The sequence below is a fragment of the Cetorhinus maximus genome, chromosome 13, assembly GCF_964194155.1.
Source record: "Cetorhinus maximus chromosome 13, sCetMax3.hap1.1, whole genome shotgun sequence".
In the NCBI taxonomy this organism is placed as follows: domain Eukaryota; kingdom Metazoa; phylum Chordata; class Chondrichthyes; order Lamniformes; family Cetorhinidae; genus Cetorhinus; species Cetorhinus maximus.
Window position 1 is genome coordinate 114,089,823 of NC_135891.1, and position 21,607 is coordinate 114,111,429.

Below are 21,607 nucleotides of genomic sequence, written 5' to 3' on the forward strand. Positions count from 1 at the left end.
AGATGGTCGTGATTATGGTGTCCTAGCCACAGAAGAAGTTATTAGGTACATGATCGTAAGTTTGGTCAAAGAGGTAGATTCTGAGGAATGTGTTTAGGAGGAAACAGAAGTAGAGAGGTGGAGCACTTTAGGGAAAGAGCTCAAGGGCTTAAGGCCGAAACAGTTGCAGTAAAGACCAATGGTAGAATAATTAAAACCGAGGATGCACAAGAGGCCAGAATTAGAGGAATGCAGAGATCTCAGAAGATTGTAGGGCTGGAGGAGGTTACAGATAGAGGGGGAGGGATGAGGCCATGGAGGGATTTGAAAACAAGGATGAGAATTTTAAAATCAATATATTTCTTAACTGGGAGCCAGCGTGGGTCAGAGAGCACAAAGGTGATGGATGAATGGGACTTGGTGCAAGTTAGAATGTTGTCATCAGAGTTTTGGTTGGCCTCAAGTTTAGGAAGGGTAGAATGTGTGATGCCAGCCAGGAATGCATCAGAGTAGTCAAATCTGGGTAGTTAAGACATGTATAAAGGTTTCAGCAGCTGATGAGTTGAGGCAGAGGTGAAGTCTTTCCATCTACATCTCTAACTCTTCTTATGCCCACCATCACTTTAACAGTTTCCAATTTCCTGGCCCTAATCTTCTCCTAGTCACCATGGATGTTCAATCTTGCCACACCTCCATCCCGAACAATGCTTCTTTCCTGATTGAAGGCCCAACCAATATCCATCCACCACCACCCATCTCTGTCTGGCTGAATTTGTTCCAACATTGAACAACTTCTTTAACTCTACTCACTCCCTCCAAATAACAGGTGTTGCTATGGGTACCCACATGAGTCCTAGTTATGTCTGCCTTTTTGTGCGACACGTGGAACATTCCTTGTTCGAGTCCTACCAGGCCCCCTCCCTCACCTCTTTTTTTCAGCACATTGATAACTACTGGGATCATTGCACTTGCCCCTTTAGTTGCTCCCCATTTTAACTTTTCCCAGTTCTGATAAAGGGTCGCGTCTAGACAGCTAAGGCACTTCTACCAATAGTGAGGTGAAGGAACTAGGGTTGCACAAGTCAAGAGGCCAGAGTTAGAGGAAATCAGAGTTTTTGTAGGAGATTATGGAGGGAGGGAGGGGTAAGAATTTGAAATTGCACCATTGCTGGACCAATAATCTTCAGAGAAATAAAGGTCACAAACGTTAACTCTGTTTCCCTCTCCACAGATGATGCCTGACCTGCTGAATATTTCCCTGCTTTTTATTTTGAGTGGTTACACCTAATAACACTGCAGATTCTTTTCTCTTGAAAAGCAATTAAAGACTGAGGGGTGACCTGATAAAGGTCTTTAAGATTGTGAAAGGGGTTGACAGGGTAGACATGAAGATGTTTCCACTTGCACAGCAGATCAGAACTCAGGGCCGTAAATATATAGTCACTACTAAATCCAGGATAAACTTCTTTACACAGACCATGTTTAAAAAGTGGAAGTTACTTCCACATGGTGTAGTTGAGGTGAATAGCTTGGATGCATTTAAGGGTAAGTTAGATAAACACATGAGGGCCAAAGGAATAAAAGAATATGTTGATGGGGTTATTTGAAAAAGAGTGGGAGGAGGCTCAGGTGGAGCATAAACACTACACAGCACTCCTTCCAAGTGAAAGAGCAATTCACATCTACTTTCAATTTAGTATACGGTATTCACTGCTCACAACATGCCCTGCTGTACATTGGGGAGACCAAATGCAGATTAGGTGATTGCTTTAAGGAACACCTCTGTTCAGTCCACAAGGATGACCCTGAGTTTCTGCCATTTTAATTCTCCACCTTGATGTCATGATGACCTCTCTGTCCTCAGCCTCCTACAGTGTTCCAATGTAGATCAACATAAACTTGACAAACAGCACCTCATCTTTCGATTAGGTGCTTGACATTCTTCTGGACTCAACATTGAGTTCAACAATTTTGGACTATAATCTCTGCTTCCATTTCGTTTTCTTTCCCTTTTGCAGGTTTTGGTTTTACTCTCACTTTTTGCTTTTGGGTAGCAGTTCTTCATCATTTACTTCTTATTCTCCAGACAAATGGTTTGCTTCTTTACTTGTCCCATTGCCACTCCCTTTGGCCCTGAACCACCAACTCTTGTCATTTAATCTCCCCAAGCTTCCACCCTATCACACACGATCCGTTGTGTTCTTTTTCTACCCTCCCCCATTTCACTTGCTCCTGTTTATAACTTTTCCCAGTTCTGTTGAAAGGTCTAGACAGCTGAAGACACAGCTGCCAATAGTAAGATGAAGGATTTAGGGGATGCACAAAGCAAGCGGTCAGAATTAGAGGAAATCAGAGTTTTTGTAGGAGGTTACAGGGATAGAGAGAGATCATTTGAAAACTGCAGTGTTGCTGGACCAATAAAGTTCAGAGAAATAAAGGTCACATACCTGATATGTTCACTCTGTTTCTCTCTCCACAGATGCTGCCAAACCTGCTGAGTATTTCCAGCACTTTGTTTTCATTTTGAGTCTTTACCTAGGACTGCAGGCTCTTTTCTCTCAAAAAATAATTAAAGTCTGAGGGTTGAGCTGATAATTGCCTTTAAGATTGTGAAAGGGGTTGACAGGGTAGACAGAAAGATATTTCTTGTGGGGCAGATCTGAACTAGGAGCCATAAAGAAAAGGTAGTCACTACAAAATCCAGGAGAAACTTCTTCACACAAAGCATGTTTAGAAAGTGGAACAAAAACAGAAAATGGGTAATACGGACTCGAAACATTAACTCTGTTTCTCTCTCCACAGATGCTGTCAGACCTGCTGAGTTTTCCAGCATTTTCTGTTTTTCAGATTTCCAGCATTAGCAGTACTTTGCTTTTTTTTAGAAAGTGAAATTTGCTTCTACAAGGAGTAGAATAACTTGGCTGCAGGCAAAAGGAATAAAAGCATATGTTAACGGGGTTAGATGAAAAAGAGTGTGAGGAGGCTCGGGTGGAGCGTAAACACTCCATCAGCCTGTTGGATCGAATGGTCTGTTTCCGTGCTTTAAATTGACCCCCAAATAGAATTATTAAGCCGAACAAGTTCTAACCATAATAAATTATACGTCTTTGTGTCGCTTGCCAGTTTTACCAGTTAATGCACTCGATTAATTTATAAACAGAGTAAGGACCATAAGCTTTTATTTTTTCATATCTCCTCAACATCAGATCAGCTCTCAACCCTGAAAGGAGCTCGTGAAGAATTAATCCAAAGAAGGTCTGACAGCATGTGTGGAGAAAAAGACAGGGATAAAGTTTCGAGTCCGTATGACTCTTCTTTGAAATCCTGCGGATGCTGGAAATCTGAAACAAGAACAAAAAATGCTGGAAATATTCAGCAGGTCTGACAGCATCTTTGGAGAGAGAGACAGAGATAACAAAACAAAAACAGAATTACCTGGAAAAACTCAGCAGGTCTGGCAGCATCGGCGGAGAAGGAATAGAGTTGACGTTTCGAGTCCTCATGACCCTTCAACAGAACTGAGTAAAATTAGCTTATATTTCACCCCTCTCCTAATTTTACTCAGTTCTGTTGAAGGGTCATGAGGACTCGAAACGTCAACTCTATTCTTCTCCGCCGATGCTGCCAGACCTGCTAAGTTTTTCCAGGTAATTCTGTTTTTGTTTTGGATTTCCAGCATCCGCAGTTTTTTGTTTTTATTCATATATGAGACAGAGATAACGTTTGAAGTCCCTATGACTCTTGAAGAAGTCATACAGACTCGAAACATAACGTTTCGAACCAGGGATAACCCCGGTCTTTTTCTCCACACATGCTGTCAGACCTGCTGAATTTTTCCAGCATTTTTTGTTTTCGTTTCAGATTTCCAGCATCCGCAGTATTTTGCTTTTACTATTATTATTAATTCAAAGAAGTCTCGCTCCTGCACCGGAGCATGCGCAAAATGACTCCTGTGTTACAGCGACAATGCAACACGTGGAGAAACGCATGCGCTCTGCGATCCGGTCGCGAGTTCCACGGACGGCGCATGCGGCACAAGCCTGTGATTTCCCAGACCGCATGCGCTCGACGATTCGGCCGGGAGTCCAGGACGGCGCATGCGCTCCGCCATCCGGCAGTGACTCCCGAACAGCGCATGAGCAGAGAAGTGCCGAGTTGGTGGTGAAGGTGTCCGTATTTAGTGGCAGAAAACGGTGAGTTTAAAAGGGAATTTTTCTCAACAGGGCTTGTGTGGCGGGGGTGCCTGGAAATTAGCATGTGCTTCCAGGTTTACGACAAGGGATAGTTACAGTTTAGGTCTCACAAGTTGGGTTATTTTCCTGACGGCTAAGTGTGAGTGAGGAGGCGCTCAGGGACGCTAGGCCCAAGCTGGAATGTTCTGTCCTTGTGTTACTCCGGCTTGTGTTTTCCTGTGTGTGACTGCTTCATCTGGTGAGCGATGGCACAATCTTTGCAGAGATCATTGCACAGCTCTTCTGCTAAACTGACGGGCCTCCCAAGAGTATGGAAAAATTGGGTGATAATTTTTAAGGGTCTATTGGTACCAATATGGCATAAGAACACTTAATTTTCAATGAGTTATTAGCTATTTGCTTGCTGTTTTACTATTTCCTTAAATTACATTTGCTGCTGAGAACAAATCACCAGTACTGCAGCGTGAAATGTTCCCTTCAAGCACTCCAACTTTGAAAGGACTGAGTTGGGTTGCTAGTGCTACTTAATTCAAGTGGACAAGGTGTGAACATTTACTGATGGCACTGCATTTTTCATTAATCGGCATGTTGAAGGTTGACGGTATATTTTCCTTCCCTAATCTATTATAAAGTTTCGACAGTCAATCGCAGCAGACAAGATGGATATAACAGCAAAATGCTGTGGATGCTGGAAATCTGAAATAAAAACAAAATGCTGGAAAAACTCAGTAGGTCTGGCAGCATCTCTGGAGAGAGAAACAGTTAACATTTCGAGTCCGTATGGGTCTTCAGAGTCATAGAGGTCTACAGCACAGAAAAAGGCCCTTCGGCCCATTGAGCCTGCACCAGTCAAACAAGCACCTAACTGTTCTAATCCCATTTTCCAGCACTAGGCCCATAGCCTTGTCTGCCATGGCATTGCAAGTGCACATCCAAATACTTCTCAAATGTTATGAGGGTTTCTGCCTCTACCATCCTTTCAGGCAGAGAGTTCCAGATTCCCACCACCCTCTGGGTGAAAAAATTCTTCCTCACATCCCCTCTAAACCTCCTGCCCCTTACCTTAAATCTATGCCCCCTGGTTATTGATCCCTCCACCAAGGGAACAAGTTCCTGTCTACCCTATCTATGCCCCTCAATTTTATACACCTCAATCATGTCCCCCCTGAATCTCCTATGTTCCAGGGAAAATAACCCCAGTCTATCCAACCTCTCCTCATGACTAAAACTCTCCAGCCCAGGCAACATCCTGGTAAGTCTCCTCTGCATTCTCTCTAGTGCAATCACATCCTTCCTATAATGTGGATTCCAGAACTGCACGCAGTACCCTAGCTGTGGCCTAACCAGCGTTTTATACAGCATAACCTCCCAGCTCTTATATTCTATGCCTCGGCTAATAAAGGCAAGTATCCCAGAGCTAAAGAAAAGTAGAAATATGATGGATTTTATATTGCCTAGGAGGAGGTGGAACAAGTTGGAAGGTTGGGGACAGATGACAATTATGGAGAGATTGACAAAGATGTCATGGACACAAGACAAAGGGAGTGTTAATGGTAGTGTGAAGTAGGTGCTGACAGTGGCATGAAGGTAAGACAGCAGAACAAGGGTCAGCACTCTGTGAAGCAAAACATAAAAACAAGTGACAGATGGCCTGTGAGGGGAGGGGGTTTGGGGAAAAAGAACAAAAAATGAGCACAAATAAAAGAATAAAATAAATTTTTAAAATTGGATTAAAAAAGGGGACAAGAGGGAGGTGAGCGTTCATGGTCTGAAGTTGTTGAACTCAGTGTTAAGTCCGGAAGACTGTAAAGTGCCGAATTGGAAGATGAGGTGCTGTTCCTCCAGTTTACGTTGGGCTGCACTGGAACATTGCAGCAGGCCAAGGACAGACATGTGGGCATGAGAACAGAGTGGTGTGTTGAAAAGGCAAGCGACAGGAAGGCCTGGGTCATGCTTGTGCACTGAGCGAAAGTGTTCTGCAAAGCAGTCACCCAGTCTGCGTTTAGTCTCCCCAATGTAGAGAAGACTGCATTGGGAGCAGCAAATACAGTAGACCAAATTGAAGGAGGTGCAAGTTAAGCACTGCTTCACCTGAAAGGACAAAATAACATTGTGTCCTTCCTTGAAACAAACTTGTTCAAGATCACTGTTCCAAAATTCCATTTTGCATTGGTACAGGATTTTTTTCATGTTTAAGATACACCATTTATTGTACATGCTGATTTGCTTCTTTGCTGTTTGTTTTGTGACCTTTTTTATATTCTCTTTTCCAACTTCTTTTGTTTCCTTTATTCCACAAAGGAAGATTTTCCTTCCTTTTCTGATGCCTCCTTTGTTACATTTGTTTCCTGGTTCTTTCTATTATTTAAATAGTGCTTACTGGGTTCTATTGAATTTGTCATTAGCCTTACTGAGAAGCGGGGCTGACTCATCTCTTCATTTTTACCCCTTCTCCCCAATTTTAATTTTATCCCTAGTCAGGGAAATTGACTTATTTTATTGCAGTATGGTGTCCTGATTTTTCATTCCAGGAACAGGAGAAAACAGTGGGAGGTGGACAAGGAAATTTGGGTGGGGATCACTGTACTTCATGCTGTTGTATCTGGGTGCAAACTGTGATTATCTTCTTCAAACTCCACAGATGTATAGCATTTGGTAGCTCTATGCTCTCATCCTACATTTGAAAAGTTGGTGTAGTTGGTATAATAATTCAATCTTTATTTTTATTTGTCCATTTGCATAACCATTAATTTATGAAATCCATTTTAATTATGCTTTTCTCTGATTAAATAGGTACCATCTATTATTCCTAATGAGGCATTTTCATATTTGACTTTGGCGATGTTTCTGAATCAGAGTACTGTGTAGCATAATTGATAAATCTAGAATATCAAAACAATGATTGCTGTGATTATCTCTTGTGATATCCAACTTATTTTAAGCTGTTAAACACATTTTATCAAACAGTTATAAAATGTTGGGTACTTCTGAGATAAACGAGCAAATAAGTTGCAGCTTGCAAAGTTCCATAACCAAGACTTTTAAGGTCTTTTTGGATGACCTGTCAGCTTAAACATGGCTTCATGGCTTAGAGGAACAATGCATTGGACATTGCTTGGTATACTGCTCTTATTATGAAAGCGCTTATTAACTGATTTACTCGGCTAAACTGTGGGAGATCTGATGCATATTAAAACCTGGAGGCCATTTCCACTAATGAAAGAAACTGAGCCATGCAGATCACTGGTTTGATTACCATTGTAAATTAACTAATCTTCGCTAGGGTAGGGGTATTACAGTTTACCCTGAGCGAGGAAAAATCAGTAAGGAATTTTGAAGCATCCATTGATCCCCCCCACTACAGAGTGTGAAAGTGTAAATGTTGGGTGAGGATAGGATCCTAGGATCCACCTAAGATGTGACGTCCTCTAAACGCAAATTGCCTATCAGCACTCAGTTCCTAGGTGCATGTATTAAGAATTACTTCTTAGAAAAGATAGTGCTGGATGAGCATAAGATCACAAGAATAGGAGCAGGCCATTCAGCCCATCAAGCTTGCTCCAAAATTCAATGAGGTCTTAGCTGATCTCCTTGTGGCCTTAACTCCACTTTCCTACCTGACCTCTATAACCCTTAACACCGTTCAGTTTTCCTGATCAAAAACCTGTAACTCAGCCTTGAATATATCCAATGATTCAGCCTCTACTGCGCTCTGTGGAAAAGAATTCCAAAGAATAATGACCCTCTGAGGGAAGAAATTCCTTCTCATCTCCATTTTAAATGGGAGACCCCTTACTTTAAAGCTGGTTCTCGATTTCCCCCATGAGAGGAAACATGACCCCAACATCTACTCTGTCAAGCCCCCTCAGAATCTCATATATTTCCATAAGATCATCTCTCATTCTTCTAAACTCCAATGAGCTCAACCTTCCCTCCAGCCCTTTCACATTAGGAGACAAAAAAATTGATCTTTTCATTCAGGGAAATTGTTCTAATAATCAATACTACTGAGCAGAACTCCCAATTGCCAGTGTGAGCCGTGGCTCAGTTGTTAGCAGTCTCACCTCTGGAATCAGAAGGCTGTGGTTCAGGTCCAGTCCAGCACAAAAATCAAAGCTGACACACCAGTGCAGTACTGAGTGCTACACTGTTGGAAGTGCCATCTTTCAGATGAGACTTTAAACTGAGGTCCTGTCTGCCTCAGCTGGCTGTAAGAAAAAAAATTCCATGGCACTATCTCAAAGAAAAGCCAGGGCGGTGATCCAGTGTCTTAGCCAATCAGCATCACAAAAACTGATTATCTGGTCTTTATTACATTGCTGTTGTGGAAGTTTACTCTGCAAAAATTGACTTCTATATTTCCTACATCACAACAATGATGACACTTTGAGACATCCCGTAGTTGTGAAAGATGCTATATAAATACTAGTCTTTCATTTCTTTTTCAGTAATGTAAAAATCTATTCTTGCCCCAAATTCATAGTCTAATGTCACCTTGGGCTTTCAGCAGTTAATGATTACCAGATGTATCATGTTCTTTCCTGATGAGAATCTGGACAGTTTTATGTCATATTCAGAGAAGTCTTTTTGATTAAACAGTGAAGAAAATCAAGATTCTCGAGACAAAACTGCAGCTGTAAATCATTGTCACTTAATTGTAAATTTAAGATAATCTACAAAAATCTTGTTGCCTGTATATAAATAATTGTCACAATTATTGGTACAGAATTGTACTGAGCCTCTAAAGATCTTTTATATAGCTTAATGGAATAGGCTTCCAGACTATTATTCATATTTTGTTCTCACTTACTCTCTGTCCTTTGTTAATTTATCCCAGTATTTGTTACATTCCCTCATCATCTGTCTTTCTGGACTAGCTCTGCAGAGACATGTAGGATGGATAGAGGGAAAGATGTAGAGTCAATGCGACAGAGCAATGAGAAATGTAATCCTGAGCATGAAGAGTTTGGTTGCAAAATACCTGCTTTAATTTTTATTTTCCTTTGACTGGGAAACCTTTCAATAGACAATTCATCAACTCCAGACCTTTGCCCATGTTATAGTAACTAGTTGATTGGAAGTTGGAAAATCTGGTTTATCGCGTGTGCTTTTCTTCTTCTCCAAACCTCCTTTGGTGAAAAATATTGCCATCTCTGCCTGTCCCACCACTCTATGACACACGCAGCTTCAATGTGTTTCAATGTTGTCACTGATCATCTTCTTCAAATCCTTTTTATCATTGTAGTCGTACAGCGATTTAAGTCTGAGTTCTATGCCAATGAATGGTGATTACAAAATCCAAAAAAAACCTTTTCATAACTCATCCATGCATTTAGTTGGATGGCAAGTAATGGGAGCAAATTGAACTGTAATCTCTTGAGAAGTCCTAAATCTCAGGAACATAACACACTGACTTGGTGCAGTTATCTGAATCTTGGTTCCAGCATTAGATTGGAATGGTAAGACTGCTCAAGTTTCAAAAGCTTTTCATTCACGAGAAAAATCTCTTAAAATCTAATAAAGTAACTCCATATTTGTGTGAAATTCATGTGTGCCCCCTCACACATCTGCCACAATTTTAAACAGACATGGTCAAAGCAAATTCTTGCAAAAATCTTAATGGAGTAAAGAAAATATAAAACAGCTATTTGGCTTGTACAGTAAAACTGCATCAACCCTGCTCCCTTTCCATGAATAACAGAAAGTACTTAAATGTAGGATGATGAAAGCTATAATAAAAATCAGAAAATATTAGAAAAGGTAGAAGCAAGTCAATCGACATCTCTTCTGGGGGGGGAAAAAAAACCCCATAATGTTTTGGATATGTGCCCTTCACCAGTTAGGACAAAGTTGCAGATCTCACGGCTTACTCCTATTTGCTTCTAACGATCGGGTCTTGTAGGATGGATGCCTACATATATAAAACAGTAGCAGTAGTGTTAGTAAAAGGCCTAACTTGTGCTTTAGTGGTCAATATTGCAATAAACGTATATTTTTAGGGCAAGGTTATTTTAAAATGAAACTGTCTGTCTCTTTTGATGTACTTGATTCAGAACAGACATTTAATTATTTTAAATCCTGGTGGGGAAGTGAGTTAATTCAAAGTTTTACTGATATTTGTCGATCAGCCGTGCTTCACGCCTAATGTTCAATTAAGGGGAAATGTGGAGCTTGATACCAAAAGGAGTAGTTGAAGTGAATAGCATAATGCATTTAAGGGAAAGCCAGAGAAACACATGAAGGTGAAAAGAATAGATGGTTGTGAGGAGGCTCATGTGGAGCATGAACACTGGCATGAACCAGTTGGGCTGAATGGCCTGTTTCTTTTGAACGTTTTATGGAACCATCAGAACCTCTTGATTTGAATTACTTGCTAACCTCAATCTGTAGTTTCTAACTACACTCACACCTAAAACATTGACAGCAGTGTTTGTTTTGTGTTATAGAAACAGAAAATGCTGGAAATACACAGCAGAGCAGGCGGCATATGTGGAGAGAGAAACTGTCAACATTGCATTGACCTGAAACATTAACTCTGTTTCTCTCTCCACAGATTCGGCCTAGCCTTCTGAATATTTCCAGCATTTTCTGTTTTCATTTCAAATTTCTAGCATCTGCATTATTTTGCCTTTATATGTTTTTTGAACAAATACAACTAACACAATTCATAGATGTGATGCCCATTACCATCGTAAGTGGATGTTTTGGTAGCTGAAAATAAAAAACGGTTTTCAAGGTTTTTAGTTAATCTGAGCCGTTGGTAGGAGGCATGAAGCTTTCTTTAGGATAAACTTGTAATGACAGACTCCATTTATTAGCGTATTCCTTTGCTAAAAGATACAATGGAAATTTACAACGTGGTTGGAGGCCATTCGGCCCACGATGCCTTTTTTTTAACTAGAACAATTCACAACTAATCCCATCGTTCTCTCTCCCCATAGCCCAATATCTCCCTATATGCAGCATTTTGCTAGCCCGATCCATAGCAAATGAGCCGATGTGTAGTAAAGGTGGGCTGTTTTTCTTACTGTACCCAATGGCCTCGGACATTCCATTCCTAAAGTAGTGTAATAATGATGGATTTGACGAGGGACCCACATACATTTCCCTGTCAACATACTTAAAACCTTACCCTATGTACTAGCAAGTGAATGAATGTTAAGTTTCCCACCCTGTTATGAGGCTGCGCATGAGTCATCTACCTAGCATGTCTTCTACAAGTATTTATCTATGAAAAACTTTGAGCAAAGTTTCTGATGCCTTGGAGAAGTTTTCTATGTGAGCAGAGTGAAGTGAGCACTTATTGCTGTGCAATCTGACAGTCACACTCCCACATACTTCTGTGTGACAAAATACAGTGGTTTTGTTCCAGCAGAATGCTGTTTAATTTTGATCTATGACTTAATGATAGAATTTAAGCTCTAGCCTTTCATAACATTTTGAATATGCAAAGACAGAAATTGAAATCAAAATGACACCAAGTTTCATTAGGGAAGAAGCTTTAAAGTCCTTTTATTCCTCGAGTGTTTTGGAAATAATCTAATAACAATGCTTTGGATTCCAAGGACTAAAGTAGGGTCTGAGCCTCCCAATTAATTTTCAGCAACAACAACTTGTGTTTATGTAGCACCTTTAGCATAACATCCCAAGACATTTCACAGGAGCATTGTAAAGAGATGAATAGCTGGAAATATTTTAAAATGATAAATGAAACATGGCAACAGACACAATAGTTTTAATTTGCATAGTACCCCGAGAAATGTCTCACAAAGGGATAAGGAAATTGGAACCCAAACCAGGAAAGTAGAAGAGCATTAATACAAAAGCAAAATACTGCAGATGATGGAAATCTAAAATACACACAGGAAATATTGGAACCACCCAGCATTTCTGACAGTATCTGTGGAGAGAGAAACAAAGTTAACATTTCAGGTCAATGATCTTCAGAACTGGAAAAAAGTTAGACGTACCAGGGTTTAAGCAAGTACAGAGGTGGGGAAAGGAGGTAGGGAGATAGCAGAAAGAACAAAAAAGGAAGGTCTGTGATAGGAAAGAGAGACTAAATGACAAGGGATCATGGTAGAAGGCAAAAGAGGGTGGTGATGAGACAAATTTAAAGTGATCTTGAACCAGAAATAGAGTTCTGAAAAAGCCTACAGCAGAGTAAACCTGGCAGGAGAGGGTTGTCAGTAATGACCTTCGAACATATTATTGAAAGGCAGCTGTTATTGTGGGCCAATGTCAAATGAGTTATTTTATTTACAAGCTTAACCTAAACGAATCGTAGCCCTTGGAACACATAGTAGCAACTCAGCATACAGGCATGTGTATTTGTGAGAATCTAACCATCACCCTTTGACATTCAATGGCGTTACCATTGTGGAATTCCCCCACTATCAACATCCTGGGGGCTACCATTGATCAGAAACTGAACTGGACCAGCCACATAAATACTGTGGCTGCAAGAGCAGGTCAGAGGCTAGGAATCCTGCGGCGACGAACTCACCTCAACTCCCCAAAGCCTGTCCACCATCTAAAAGTCAGGAATGTGATGGCATACTCTCCACTTGCCTGGATGAGTGCAGCTCTAACAACATGCAAGAACCATCCAGCCATCCAGGACAAAGCAGCCTGCTTGATTGGCATCCAGAAACATTCATTCCCTCCCCCACTGACGCACAGTGGCAGCAGTGTGTACCATCCACAAGATGCACTGCAGGAACTCACCAAAGCTCCTTAGACAGCACCTTCCAAACCCACAACCACTGCCATCTAGAAGGACAAGGGCAGCGGATGCATGGGAACACCACCACCAGGAAGTTCTACTCCAAGGCACTTATGTTCTTGACTTGGGAATATATCGCTGACGGGAAGGGAGGGGGAAGATGTGTTTGGTGTTGCCATCATGCTGGAATTGGTGGAAAATGACATAGGATAATCCTTTGAATATGGAGGCTTGGGTGGAAAGTGAGAGCAAGGGGAACCCTATTGTGGTTCTGGGAGGGGAAGAGATGAGGGCAGAAGTGCAGGAAATGGGTCAGGCATGGCTGAGGGCCTTGTCAACCACAGTAAGCGGGGTGTTGGGGGCATCCTCAGCTGAGGGAAAAAGGAAGACACGTCAGAATCATTGTTGTGGAAGGTAGCATCATCAGAATAGATGCGACAGGGATGAAGAAACTGGGAGAATGGAATTGAGTCCTTACAGGAAGCAGGGTGTGTGGCAGTGTAGTTGAGGTAGCTGTGGGAGTCAGTGGGCTAGCCATTAATATTGGTAGACAGCCTATTCGCAGAAATGGAGACAGAAGTCAAGGAATGGAAGGGAAGTGTTCGAGATGGACCACCTGAAGGTGTGAAAATTGGAAGCAAAATTGATGGGAATTTTCCAGTTCCAGACGAGTGCACAAAGCAGCACCAATGCAGTCACTGATGTACTGGAAAAAACAGTTGTAGGACTTTATAGTCTTCTAGACTCAACATTGGGTTCAACAACTTCAGATCATGAACTTTGTCCCCAGTTTTTAATTCTTTTCCCCCCACAAGTGCCAGACTATATCTCATGTTTTTGCTTTCAGACAGCGCTGACCTTTATTATGCTATTAACACCTACCCTGGACAATGCTTTGTGTCTTTAATACTATCATTATCATTTTCTTTCTGTAAAATGTGGCTAGCTGATCAAAACTCCATTAACTTTGGTGAGAATGGAGGATGCCGCAGGCAGGAGGGGCCATAAAATTCCACCCATTAAGTATGTTTCTCTCTCCTCAGATACTGCCAGACCTGAGTTTTTCCGGCACTTCCTGTTTTTATTTCAGATATCCAGCATATGCAGTATTTTGCTTTTATTTTGAGCTTTATCTCTTTGTGATTGAAATGTTTATGTCACCTTTATCATATCCCCTAAATTGCATCAAAAAAGTTTTGAGTAAAAATTACTTTCAAGTAGAATTATTTTTAGATTTACTATAGCAGCCATTTTATGGAAAGTAATGTCTCAATTAATAAAGTACACCTTTGTCCCAATTGTCTGGGCTGGATTTGTACTTGGAAACTCAGAGGTGGAAACTGGTGCCTCATTACTGTGCCATATAGCCCAGCAAATGTTCCTTCACTGTTTATTTGCCATCCTACCACCCAACGTAGCTCAAAATTAAGGGTTTGTGGAAATCATCCAAAACTATGTATGGTGTCCTTTTGTTTTGATTCTAGGAGACTGACATCTGTGCACCAACTCTTGATATTTATATTGCTGAATCTGGCTCCATTATCCAGGTGGTACCGCAGGGTTAAAGATGGTTTTTAACAGTGAAAATTATGGGACCTGTCTCAGTTTCCCAAAATCAGCATAACACTAGCCAAGTTTACACACGTGCAAGACCAATAGCATAAGACTTGTAAAACCTAAGTTGTCAATTTCATCTGCTATTGTTAAATTTTGATTTCATTTAACAAAGCACCTAAATCATTCAGTGTTATACATTAAACTATTTGAATAGGGTGTGCTTGACTGTTGACTTCTATAAATGTAACTAAATCCTAAAGGCAGGAATAAAGGTGAGACTAATTGAATATTGGAGTCTTGTGATACATATACGCATTATTAACCAAGTGCTATTTTATATTAGTTTCCTGGTAAAATACCCTGTCAAGCCACATTATTGCCCTAGCCTGGTTCTAACATCGCAAAGATGCAGGATCTTACCCCTTTTTGTTCCATGTCAGAGCACATAAGAGTAATGAGTGGCAGTAACAAAATAATTTTCTTTCTACTCTTCCTCTTTTAAAAAAAACCTATATACCACCCCCAAAAGAAATGTATATATGCATTTGTATATGCCTTGGGAATGATCAGAATTCCCCCAGCTACTAATTTTTCGCTAATCTTTCCAGTGTCAAATAATTTAATATTACTAATTTGTGTGATAAGCTTGACTTTTGTTCTACCGTTGTGAACTCATGGGTCTTATGCACATCAGAAATCCCTTTGATAAAAGCAAAATACCACAGATGCTGGAAATCTGAAACAAAAACAGAAAATGCTTGAAAAACTCAGCAGGTTTAGCAGCATATGTGGAGAGAGAAACAGAGTTAATGTTTTGAGTCCATATGACTCTTCAGCTCTGAAGTAGGGTAATTTGGACTCGAAATGTTAACTCTGTTTCTCTCTCCACAGATGCTGCTAAACCTGCTGAGTTCAAGCATTTTCTGTTTTTGTTTCAGAAATATCTTTCCTTGGTAACTGTTTTATTTTTAAGAGGATAATAACTAGAACAAATTTTGGGGGCAGTAACAGCTCTTGTTTCAGTGACATTGAGAATGTGGTGTTGCAGCTTTTAATGCATCATTTAGAGCCTTTGCGTTATTGTCACCAAACAAGTATCAAGATATCTATTATTTTAAATTTAAAAATCAAACTTTACTATTTAAACTGATAAAAATTGACAAATCATACAACCAGGAGGCTATGATTTATCCTTCTGCATGTTCTAGGAACTTCCTAATGAATCAGGAAATTGAGAGGGGAATCTGCATTTGGACTTGTTGTACTGAGTTGTTTGTTCTTTTCCATTCTGGCATTGTTATCCCTACAAGGTGTTGCAATTGATGAGCTCTCCTGTTTTTCCCCCCTCAACAAAAAGATCATTTAATGGAGAGCAAAATGAATTATTGTTTCCCAGTGGATAATAGAGGGACAACTCCTTGAAACCTAACCTCAGGAATATAGGGCAGATCTGAATTAATTTGAATGAAATGTAGACCTGGCCCTGATCAGTCTGATAATAGAGTCTAGTTCTCCCTCTAAATACATTTTATAGATATTGACTCCCTGCAATATATCATTTAAATTAATAGGTCATTTTTAGAAAACTGGATATTTGGACTTGAGTTTGCATGCAAGTGTACCTGCTAATTGATCTTTTTTAATATAAATGTGATGAACGATGAAGTTGACGTTTTTAGGTATCCTTTTGATTAGTGTATCTAGAATACGAGAGTTCTTAATAGGTGTTTTTACATTGGCGTTCATTTAGTTAGGGCCCCAGGGAGCAATGCTGAAGTTTGTTCTCATATTCTGGCAGTAGAATTTTGGGTGCACATTCTGATGGACATCAACTCTCTTGAAGAATCTAATGGAGTAAGGCAATACCCAGTGTAATACTGAGTTACACAGGCCAGAAATTCTCAGCTTCTATTTCAGCCTACTGAGTGAGTGACGCTCTAACCTCTCAATCTTTATCTTCTACATTTCTCCTAACCAAGCTCAATAGACTCTGCCATCTTCTTCCGAAGCCTTCAGGCCTGAGCAATAGCTTAGTAACTTTACCCATGGTCACTTTTACCTACAGCTGCAGATATGGCATGAATCCATTCATATCTGTGTGGGGTGGTAGTTGATTTTTTTTGTGAATCCTTCGTATGGGAATAAATCTGGTGGAGGAGTCTGCTTCTGGCTGACTTATGACATCCACCTCTACCTACACTTCTCTCAATAACTCCACTGTGTTGTCAGACTGTTTGTCCAACATCCAGAAAACTTAAGATACATCTATGGCCCCCACTGTAAATTTGTACCTGTCTTACCAAGCCCATCCTGCTTCTGGGCTGAGCCGCCTCAGTGAATCAGACTAATTAAGCCTTGGGCTTTATTCGATCCCGAGCTGACCTGCCAAGCCAATGTCCGCTCTATTTCAAAGACAGCCTAGTTCCAGTTCTATAAAATTTCGCACCCCCCCCCCCACTCCCCCTCCTCTGACCTGCACCTAAAAACCCTCTTGCTTGCATATGTTACCTTGAAACTCAGCTATTTTGGTGATCTCCTGGCCATCCTCTCATCTTCTATACATCAGCTGGTCAATAACCCTGCTGTTCTATCTCATTGTTTGAATTACTCATTATCTCAGATAAAAGCAAAAAACTGCGGATGCTGGAAATCCAAAACAAAAACAAAAATACCTGGAAAAACTCAGCAGGTCTAGCAGCATCTGTGGAGAGGAGCACAGTTAACGTTTCGAGTCCGAATGACCCTTCAACAGAACCAAGTAAAAATAGAATAGAGGTGAAATATAAGCTAGTTTAAGGGGGGGGTGGTGGGACAAGTAGAGCTGGATAGATGGCCAGTGATAGGTGGAGATAACCAAAAGATGTCACAGACAAAAGGACAAAGAGGTGTTGAAGGTGCTGATATTATCTGAGGAATGTGCTAATTAAGGGTAGAAAGCAGGACAAACAAGGTACAGATAGCCCTAGTGGGGGTGGGGTGGGGTGAAGGATTCAAAAAAAGCTAAAAGGTAGAGGTAAAACAATGGATGGAAATACATTTAAAAATAATGGAAGTAGGTGGGAAAAGAAAAATCTATATAAATTATTGGAAAAAATGGGGGGGAATTGGAAAGGGGGTGGGGATGGAGGAGAGAGTTCATGATCTAAAATTGTTGAACTCAATGTTCAGTCTGGAAGGCTATAAAGTGCCTAGTCGGAAGATGAGGTGCTGTTCCTCCAGTTTGCGTTGAGCTTCACTGGAACAATGCAGCAAGCCAAGGACGGACATGTGGGCATGAGAGCAGGTTGGAGTGTTGAAATGGCAAGCGACAGGGAGGTCTGGGTACAAGCCAATCCTTGGCTCGCTGCATTGTTCCAGTGAAGCTCAACGCAAACTGGAGGAACAGCACCTCATCTTCCGACTAGGCACTTTACAGCCTTCCGGACTGAACATTGAATTCAACAGTTTTAGATCATGAACTCTCTCCTCCATCCCACCCCCTTTCCAATTCTCCACCCCCCCCCCCTTTTTTTTTCCAATAATTTATATAGATTTTTCTTTTCCCACCTACTTCCATTATTTTTAAATGCATTTCCATCTATTGTTTTATCTCTACCTTTTAGCCTTTTTTGATTCCTTCACCCCACCCCACCCCTACTAGGGCTATCTGTACCTTGCTTGTCCTGCTTTCTACCCTTAATTAGCACATTCCTCAGATAATATCAGCACCTTCAACACCTCTTTGTCCTTTTGTCTGTGACATCTTTTGGTTATCTCCACCTATCACTGGCCGTCTATCCAGTTCTACTTGTCCCACCCCCCCACCTTATATTTCACCTCTATTCTATTTTTACTTAGTTCTGTTGAAGGGTCATTCGGACTCAACGTTAACTGTGCTCCTCTCCACAGATGCTGCTAGACCTGCTGAGTTTTTCCAGGTATTTTTGTTTTTGTTTTGCTCATCATCTCATCCTCATTGACTTGTGTTGGCATATAGGCCGCCAATGCCTCATGTTGAAAATTATCAGACATTTCTGCATCTCTACATGCCATGCCCTGATTTTTGTCCCTATAATACCCCCCCCCCCCGCCACATTGCAACCTCTACCATTCATTTCTAGTTTTTACTGTTTTGATTTCATTTCAAGTCTCATGCCATTGGTGGCCATAGCTTCAGCTTGCTGGACCTCAGAGTCTGGTGCCCTAGCCAAGTTTAACCCTCAACCAACATCATTTTTAAAAAATGATCTTGTCATTATTTTGTTGCTGTTTGTGTGATCCTGGTTTTCTTACATTATAATAGTGACTGCAATTTAATTGTATTTCAGTGGCTGTACCACATTTGAGATGTCCTGATGTTGTGAAAGATGCTATATAAATACAAGTCTTTTCTTTCTTGTATTCTGGAATTCCATCCCTAACACCACCTCCAACCTCCCTGTCACCTCCTTAAAACCCAGTCATTCTTCCAAGTTTTTGGTTGCCCCCTCCTAATAGTCCCTTCTTTACACAGCTAGAAAGTAGTAGGTGTGGCCTCTTAAACACTGTGGGACATTATTCTATATTAAAGGCGCAATATAAATGCAAGTTGTCAGCCTTTTTCTTTTTCTCTCATTTTGGAGCTGGTTGACCTTGCCATGTGTTTCCAGCTTTTACTGTTTCTTTTAAGTCTTCTTTGCCTCACTGTGATGTTTTAAATGATTTAAGCCATTTCTGCTTCTCTGAGCAGTTGACAGGTTATTCAGTTCATTAACCACATTGGTGTTTGGAGTATCTGTTGTGCATTTCTAATCATTTCTGTTTTAATTTCAGATTTCCATCGCTTGAGTTTTTTTCTTTATTTCTCCTGCATACTGGTTCAGAATCCTTGAAACTAACACCTTCTAACAGTATAAGGTGCAATGCAAACCAGAGATTGCTGTTTATTTAATTGTCAAAATCACCTGAGTGTGGGATTGTGTTATAGGAAAGATGTTTGCTTTAATTCCTTTTGAGGATGAATCTTATATCTTATAACAATTGTGCAAATTAACTCAACATGTAAGGCTCTGAAACCCATGAGTGACTTGAGTAATTGATGCATTTGTGCTTTCTTTTTGTTTTTAGTGCTTTGTGCTGACCTTAAACTTAGCTTAGAAACCCAATAATGACGGACAATAAACGGCTCGCATATTCCATCATTCAGTTTTTACGTGACCAGCTCCAGTCTGGGAATCTGACTTCAGATGCTCAGGAGAGCTTAGAGGGTGAGTGACAAATATTTGGTGGGGGAAGGATGGTGAGAATTATAAACTGAGATGGAGTTAAAATTGAACACTATAGCTCAACACCAGAGAACTTCTTTTTTTGAAAAATCTTTGTGTGTGATTGTTTAGGATCAGAAAAAGTCCATTCCATTATTCCAGTGAGAGGTGGAGCGTGTACTGATGTATCAATAGGGTAGCTCCCATGCATTGTCTTGCACTGAGAGAAGCATTGAATAGAGGTGGTCTCCCCATATGCAGAGGCAGAAAATAAGCTGATGCATAAGTAACCTGACTTGCAACTGCTATTGGGTGCTGTTTCTTTTTGGACCAGCATTGGTGAAGAACTAAAATTGGGTTTCTAAATAAGTAATAACATGGGGACGTGGAGCTGAAATATAATAGACCTGAAAATGGGGAAGAAAGCAATTTCTAAAGCAGTCTGCAAAATTAAGAAAATTAACTTGTATTTAAATACAAGATATGACAACCCAGACATTAACAAATTTAAAACAGTTCAGTACCAAAAAAAATTAAGAGTAACTTGGCAGAAAATGTGAGATTTTCTGAAAGATCAAGTTTTGGTTTGAAGTGGAAAAAATTCAGTGGACTAAAATGCTAAGTTAATCAATGATTGTATTTTAAATGGTGGTCTGTGATCTTGTCCCCAGTTGCAGTCCAGTGTTTGGAGACAGCTTTTGGCATCTCCATCGATAATGAGGATCTTGCTGTATCTCGGACACTCCCAGAGATTTTCACAGCTGCTGTTGGTGAGGTAAGAGTTGAATTTGAGAGACAAATTTGAGTGCACGACTTTCCTAAATTGATATTTACTTCTTTGGTTATGTGGGCTTTCATTCCAAAAAAAACTTTTCTTTTTTCAAAATATCCATCCATGTCTCTACTCCACATCATTTTGGCAGGTGACAAGTTGATCTCTCATCACTATAGGATCAAAATCTGGCCCTGGAGAGGGTCCAGAGGAGGTTCACGAGAACGATCCCAGGAATGAAAGGCTTAACATATGAGGAACGTTTGAGGACTCTGGGTCTATACTCGATTGAGTTTAGAAGGATGAGGGGGGATCTGATTGAAACTTACAGAATACTGAAAGGCCTGGATAGAGTGGACGTGGGGAAGATGTTTCCATTAGTAGGAGAGACTAGGACCCGAGGGCACAGCCTCAGAGTAAAGGGAAGACCTTTTAGAACAGAGATGAGGAGAAACTCCTTTAGCCAGAGAGTGGTGAATCTATGAAATTCATTGCCACAGAAGGCTGTGGAGGCCAGGTCATTGAGTGTATTTAAGACCGAGATAGATAGGTTCTTGATTGGTAAGGGGATCAAAGGTTACGGGGAGAAGGCGGGAGAATGGGGTTGAGAAACTTATCAGCCATGATTGAATGGCGGAGCAGACTCGATGGGCCGAATGGCCTAATTTCTGCTCCTACGTCTTATGGTCTAACTGAAATCTAGTACTGTGTACAGACTCAGCACTCCCTAATGTAGGAGATTGGGTATACAAGTACTATGTTGCTGACAAAAATTGTTTGGAGGTTGTTAAATTTGACAACAACAGCATCTGACTGAGCCATGTACACTAGGAAAGTCCTGCTCTATACTATTAGGTGGCCTGGACTAAGTTGGCTGTAAGCATGCTATAGCAGTCTTCAGCATGCCTCTGAGTTAGAGGGAAAATAATCGGTGTGTTCCTGTTTTTGATCCATCAGGGAGTTGGGGCAGTCAGATAATGTCCAGTTTTGTTTTGGGTAATGTAAAATCTTTGTGTCCAGCGCCACTTGCTGCCGGTGCAATTATAGCCGCATGGCTACAAAAGCAGAAGAGGAAGGCAAAAATTGGAGGATAAAGCATGCTTTCAAACATATCCTTAGTCATTTAACCAATTTACTTCGTTGGCAGTTTTGACCTTTC

The 21,607-nt window shown here is 40.7% G+C and overlaps 1 protein-coding gene across 2 annotated transcripts in view; it reads left to right on the top strand.

The window, feature by feature from the left end:
* The first annotated feature begins 4,037 nt into the window (after positions 1 to 4,037).
* LOC144688972 (small glutamine-rich tetratricopeptide repeat-containing protein alpha-like) overlaps positions 4,038 to 21,607 on the top strand; it is a 38,666-nt gene continuing 21,096 nt past the window's right edge. For both annotated transcript variants that reach the window (XM_078556046.1, XM_078556047.1), the window contains exons 1-3: positions 4,038 to 4,172; positions 19,540 to 19,679; positions 20,348 to 20,451. In XM_078556046.1, the coding sequence (XP_078412172.1) occupies positions 19,580 to 19,679; positions 20,348 to 20,451 (204 nt within the window). In that variant the 5' untranslated portion in view covers positions 4,038 to 4,172; positions 19,540 to 19,579. The remainder of the gene's footprint in view (positions 4,173 to 19,539; positions 19,680 to 20,347; positions 20,452 to 21,607) is intronic.